At 46.8% G+C, this 6,548-nt stretch overlaps 1 protein-coding gene across 1 annotated transcript; it reads right to left on the reverse strand.

Annotated features, from left to right (window-relative positions):
* Positions 1 to 631: 631 nt before the first annotated feature.
* On the reverse strand, positions 632 to 2,656 carry LOC131003888 (uncharacterized). Its single transcript, XM_057930458.1, has 2 exons — positions 1,709 to 2,656; positions 632 to 1,612 (listed from the first exon to the last, which is right to left on the reverse strand). Exons 1-2 carry the CDS (start codon positions 2,654 to 2,656, stop codon positions 632 to 634), a joined length of 1,929 nt encoding a protein of 642 aa, XP_057786441.1.
* Between the last annotated feature and the right edge of the window lie 3,892 nt (positions 2,657 to 6,548).

The raw sequence follows: 6,548 nt of genomic DNA on the forward strand, positions 1-6,548 counted from the left end.
GGCAGTAGTTAGCCTTGTCTTGAGTTCCTGAAAGCTCCGTTCACAGTCTTCAGTCCACTTGTACTGGCTTCCTTTCTTCAGCAATTGTGTCATTGGCCTTGCTAGTTTGGAGAACCCTTCTATGAACCTCCTGTAATAGCCCGCTAATCCTAGAAAGCTTCTGATCTCATGGGAGTTTGTTGGTGTCCTCCATTCCTTGACGGCCTCCACCTTGGCTGGGTCTACTTTAATTCCCTTGGCCGAAACAATGTGCCCGAGAAACATTACTTCGCTCAGCTAGAATTCGCATTTGCTAAATTTGGCATATAACTGCTCTGCTTGCAAGGTTTCCAGCACCATGCGTAGGTGTTCCTCGTGTTGCTCCTTTGTTTTTGAGTATATGAGAACATCATCGATGAAAACCAGAACGAATTTGTCTAGGAATTGGTGAAAGATTCGATTCATCAAATCCATGAACACGGCCGGTGCATTGGTTAAACCAAAAGGCACCACTGTGAATTTATAATGCCCGTATCGGGTTTGAAATGCGGTTTTGGGAATATCTTCCTGTCTTATCTTAAGCTGGTGATAGCCAGACCTAAGATCTATCTTGGAGAATACGCCCGCTCCTTTCAGCTGGTCGAACAGGTGATCAATCCTGGGAAGGGGGGTACTTATTCTTTATCGTGAGCTTGTTGAGTTCTCGGTAGTCAATACACATCCTCAACGAGCCATCCTTCTTTTTGACGAACAAGACTGGTGCTCCCCAAGGTGACACACTAGGCCGTATAAAACCCAGGTCTAACAACTCCTGCAGTTGCATTTTTAATTCTTGTAGCTCTGGTGGGGCCATTCTGTATGGCGCTTTCGACACCGGTGCAGCTCCAGGCTCCAAGTCAATTGTAAATTCCAGTTGCCGATCTGGTGGTAGGCCAGGTAACTCCTTAGGAAAGACATCTGGGAAATCTTTAACAATTGGAACTTCATCGATCGTCTTTTCTTTTTCGAGCTGCATTGTTAGGTGAACTAGGTATGCCTGGCAGTTCCCCTTTCTCAGCATTCTGGTGGCTTTCATGGCGGAGACTATTGGAACCTTGGCTCCCATCCGGATCCCATGAAAGTTAGCTTCACCACCTCCTGGTATATGGAATGAGATTTTTCTTTCGTCGCAACGGATTGTGGCACTTGTTTTGGTGAGCCAGCCCATTCCTAAGATTATGTCAAATTCTATCATGGAGATAACATATAGGTCAGCCCTAAGCGTGTCAGCACCTATGTTCAGTTCTAAGTTCAGAAGGACATGCTTAGTTGTCATTTTTCCGCCTCCCGGGGTGCTAATATCCAATGACTCTTGGGTTAGTTCCGGGGTCAGGTTCAGCATTTTGCAGGTAGCATGTGAAATAAAAGAATGGGATGCCCCTGTGTCGAACAAGGCTATAACAGGTGTTGCGAGTACATTTATCATACCTGCTAGGTTTCTCTGGCCTTGTGCTGCCTGCTGCTGATTAAGGGCATAGGCCCTAGCATTCTGTGGCGGCCTCTGGTTTCCACCCGGACCCTGATTTTGTCTTGGTTGGTTGGCCGGGTTCCGTTGCTGATTCCCCGGGTTTCTTGGGGGATTCCCAAAGTTCCTCTGCTGATGACCAGGGTTATACTGCTATGGGGCTCCTCTATTCCTTTTCGGGCAGGTGTTGGCATAGTGCCCTTGCTCACCACAATTGAAACAGACGATCGCTATCCTTAGGCACTCTCCTTGGTGAACCTTGTTGCACCTCGGGCATGGTCGCCTTTGTGGGGCTTGCTGCTGTTGATTGTAGTTTCGTCCCTGGTTGCCTGCCCACGGCCTCCTCCCGTGTTCAAAATTTTCTCCTTCTTCCCATTTTCTCTTCCCTTTTCCCACATCCGAGTGTGATGCTTGGCCAGGCTGTGGTGGGTGAGCAGCTTGGGCAGGGGCCTTTGCCTTCTCCTTAGGCAATAGTGACTCGATGGTGAGTGCCCTGTTCAAGGTTTGGCCATAGGTGAGGCCTCCTTGGCTTGCAAGGACGATTGAAATTTCATGGCGCAGACCATTTCGGAATTTTTCTGTCCGCTTTTCATCTGTGTCCACCAGGTGTGGAGCATAACGGGATAATTGGTTGAAAGTCCGGTCATACTCAGACACCGTCATGTTTCTCTGCTTCAGATTCCAAAATTCGTTTTGCTTTCTTTGACGGTAGCACTCTGGTACATATTTCTCAAATAACTTGGTCTTAAATTCTGCCCATGTTAGCTCCCCAAGCTGTTCCTCAGTCATGGTGTTCTTCACCGACTCCCACCAGAAATCTGCCTCGTCCACGAGTTGGTACGTGGCGCACTTAACCTTTTCATTGTCCTCACAGTTTATGTAGTGGAAGATTCGTTCCACCGCCCTTATCCATCTCTCAGCGTCTTCGGGTCCACCCATTCCGTCGAAAGTCGGGGGTTTCTCCTTCCTAAATTTTTCGGCGGCAGTGCGATCAGGAATTACTGGAGGTACAGGGTTTTCATAGTCATATCCTCCTTCTTGGCCTCCGCATCCTCTGCCGCGCCCACATCCCCGTCTACGACCACGACCACGACCACGTCCGCGTCCACGTCCACCGACGAGGGGATCCTCCTCTGGGATCTCAGCCTCGAATTCATAATTGTAGTTTTCCATTCTATAGTGCGTGTTTTCATCGATTAATAGAAAGTAAAACCAATTAGAAAAATAAATACGCACACTCACTAACAAGATAAAGAGTCCACTCAAGTACCAAAATAAATCAATAACCATTAATAACATTAGAAACATATGTCTGAGCCTTCATCATCAAAACCAAAACATCTGGATAAGTGGTGTTCGGACACAGCTCGGGCTATCTACTCCCGGCTCCCAATCAAAACAATTCAAATTCCGACACCTATGCTAATTGTCAAAAAAAAGTTATGGCGGCATCTACTAGGATGAGTCAGTGACAGAGCTGTCTCCCAACAATGATGAGTCCTCATCCTCCCAATCCTGAAAGCCTGCGGGGTCCTCCTCTGGATCCTCCTCGGGGTCCTCCTCTGGATCCTCCTCCTCCTCTACATCTATGAATGGGAATGTCGTTGTCTGCTGGCGCTGGGAGGGCTGGGGGAATAGGTGGGTATTCTAGCATAATTTCTGGCCCCATCATGTCCTCCTCTGGTAGGGCAAAGGGCTGTCCGTAATCCTCTAGGCGGATGCGGTACCGCCTAGGTACCTCGGGCTCATCGGCTGGCTCCTGCGGTGGAGGTACTAGTGGGGGTGCCAGTGCATCGACTACTGGGCCCCTAGGTGGGCTGTCCTCATACTCGTCCCTATCCATGGGATACGGCGGGAAAGGGGCTGCTGCATTCGCTGGTTGATTCGGAGGATAAGGGTGGTACTGTGGTGGGGGCATCTCCACTGGTGCTACAGCAGGTAAGGGGGCAGTGAGTCCGTGACTCACCCACCTGTTGAAGATCCGCGTGCTGAACAATACAAAGTTCCCGAGGGGTCGGGACGTGAACAGCTGTCGTGTCGAGGTATCATCCAACTGCTCATCCGCCCAGTCTCTCCAGCCGAAAGGCAAATGTCGGATCAGCTGCTGACCGGCCTCGTAGTCTGTGACGCCGATCGTCCGCACAAACTGCCAAGCGTGCACGAATCGCCCCAAAAATGCCCCAAAGGGCTCGTCCGGATCCCATTGACACAGCCAAAACCGTCGGAGCCTATCCTCCAAGTCCCGAGTGTGCCTCATCTGATCGATCATATCCCTAAGTACGGGGAATCTTGGGGGTGGTTGGGGTGGTTCCATCTGAAAATATTAAGTTCTATATCAGATACTATAAATAAGATGTAAAAGAAGCTTAAGCAATGCCTAAGGTCCATACTCTATATTCGGACGTCATATGTGATTCACAAGTTTTGCAAATCCTAATTCAGTGGTCCTAATACTATCTCATAGATACTCCTAGCTTTCTATGTTATTGCAACAATCTGTGGGGTTATTGGTTCGTAACCCTTTTGAAACATTCCTTATTGGTAGTGGCACTTAAGACCACAACATGTAATCGTTCTTGTTAGGTCAAGGGGATTCGGGAAAACCCTCCTCGACAACCGTTTCCTGCTGATCCGTCAAGGGCTCGGTCTATCCCAAAACATCATTTGCTTGAGTCATTCGTATCCTTTTACAAGATAATGTTGTTGGAATGATTCTTTTCTTTATAGGGCGCCTCGTTTTCATTTGAATAGATTTCAAAAATACTTTTGAAAATTTGCAAACATCTTGAATTTACTAAATGAAACGTACCTTGAGGCGGTGGTGTGACGGAGAGCTGGGAGTGTTGGCGATGTATAGGAGTCTAGGGAAATAATTCTAGACTCGGTCTTAAAGAATTTATGGCTATCAGAGATGTGAAAGAAAACCTAGGCTCTGATACCACTTGTGACAGCCCAGGCTTGGGAGGAAATAAAATACGATAAATAAAATGGCTTATTATAAAGATGGTTAATGATGACATAGAACAAGTTCATCATATGGAATAAATCCCCAAGGATCTAAAGAGGTTTAGTTTCACAACCCTAATAACTTAACATTCAAACAGTGCAACGGAATATAAATAATGAGTCTGAGCTCAACAGAATTTGATTTAGAACTTATTCAGGAATTCAACTAGATTAGCTAAGGAATAGCTAGTCGTCGGGATATGAAACACTCCCCAGCTCAGCACCGTGCGCACCAGCCGCCTAACTTGAAAAACATTTGAAAATAATTTGGGCTGAGTACTAGTGTACTCAGTGGGTACAAGTTTTCGAAATATTTTATGAAATGATAAGGCAGTTTATCCAATATCAAAATCATGACTTAGAAGGTTTTAAAACGAAATCCCGCTTCTAAGCATGACAAAAATATTTTCTTGTCGAGGGCGCCCATGTACGTTCGATTGTTACTCACTTTCTCCCCATATTCACTGATCTCGGGACGCACCCAGTCAGATCCAAAATTTGTTATTGATCTCGGGACGCACCCAGTCAGATCCAAAATCTGTTATTGATCTCGGGACGCACCCGGTCAGAATCAATAACCTTAACTGTGCTCCGGATAACCTCCTGTCAAGCACCCACCCTTATAACGTTCTAAATCTGTTAGTGCACGATGGTGATCAACCCATCGAGCCACTAACCTTGTGTACACAATCCTCATTTAGCGTGTTAGGCCAAATGAGAATCTCGATCGATGCTTAAGTGAGCCTTAAACAATTACAGAACGCACATAAAAACATTTATATTGGATAAACAGATAATTTTCATGAAATATCAGAGCTTATATAACTCAAGATACATTGTATGTAAAATAAAGCCCACCTCGATGTGGAGATTCAGTGCTTGCTCTGCTTGAAGCTCTAATGCCCTTGGTTACTCGAACCTACAAGAAATCTATTCTTAAATAGGTCTCGAGGTGTCGTCCTAATTTTCTAAGTAAAGTGGGGATTGCTAACTATTGATACACTTTGCCCGAATAAGAATTCAATAATATCTTTAAGTGAATCCACAAACTTTAATACCTAATTAGTAACTTAATAAAATAATTAATAATATTAAACTTAAGACTTATAAAATAATTAATAATTTAAAAAAAACAAAACCTTAATCTTGAGAGAATTTTATAAAATTTATTAAATCATTTACAGGCCCAAAATAATAATTAAGTCCAAGAAAATAATTTAAAGACTTGTTATTATAATGCAGCCCAAGTATTGTGTTAAGAATGTAGCACACATTAAAATTAATAAAATCAGCCCATCAGCTCAAATAAAATCGGCCCATAGAGAAAAAGAAAAGCCCAAAACAACTTAAGCCTAAATTAAGCCCTAAAAAGAAATTTAGAAATAAGGAACAAGCTCTCTCTCTTTCCTCTCACCCATCAACTCACGCCTCCCTCTCTCCCTCTCTCACACCCTTCGGCCATCCCTCTCCAGTCCAGCCACGCCGCCGCCGCCGCTGCCGCCGCAGCCACCCCGGCGAGGCTCGCCGCCAGTCATCAGCTGCCAGGCGCCTCACGCCGCTCCTCTCCTTCGCGTTTCCTGCGGCGGACGGCCGAGGAAGGCTGCCGTCGCTGCTGTCGTTTTCGCAGCGGGCAGTGCGCCTGGCCTCCGGCCGCGCCACCGTCAACCTCCGGCGCTTCCTCTCACGGTCTGCCATTGTTCCTTCTCCCTTCAAACTCCGGTGAGCAAAACGAAGGCCACCCCCACTGCTCTCCCACCATTTCCGGCGATTGCAGCAAGCGGATGCCGCCGTCATCGACGGCAACAAACCACCGCTGCCAGCCGCCGATTTCCCCCTCAAGGTTGCCCTCTGTTCGCCCCTCTCCTCTCTGGCTTTGACGGACAGCAGCTGCCAGGCTGCCACCGCCACCGCCGAGCTCCGATTCAGCAAACCAGTCGACACTCCCGCCCTTCCCGACTCGACATTGGAAGTGGAACACGAAGAAAACAAGCACTGCTTCAAAATCTACTTCGCCCCCCCCCCCCCATTCTTTTTTTTTTTTTTTGAAAGCCGTAAACCA

This window comes from Salvia miltiorrhiza, unplaced genomic scaffold, assembly GCF_028751815.1.
Source record: "Salvia miltiorrhiza cultivar Shanhuang (shh) unplaced genomic scaffold, IMPLAD_Smil_shh original_scaffold_287_1, whole genome shotgun sequence".
Lineage (NCBI taxonomy): Eukaryota > Viridiplantae > Streptophyta > Magnoliopsida > Lamiales > Lamiaceae > Salvia > Salvia miltiorrhiza.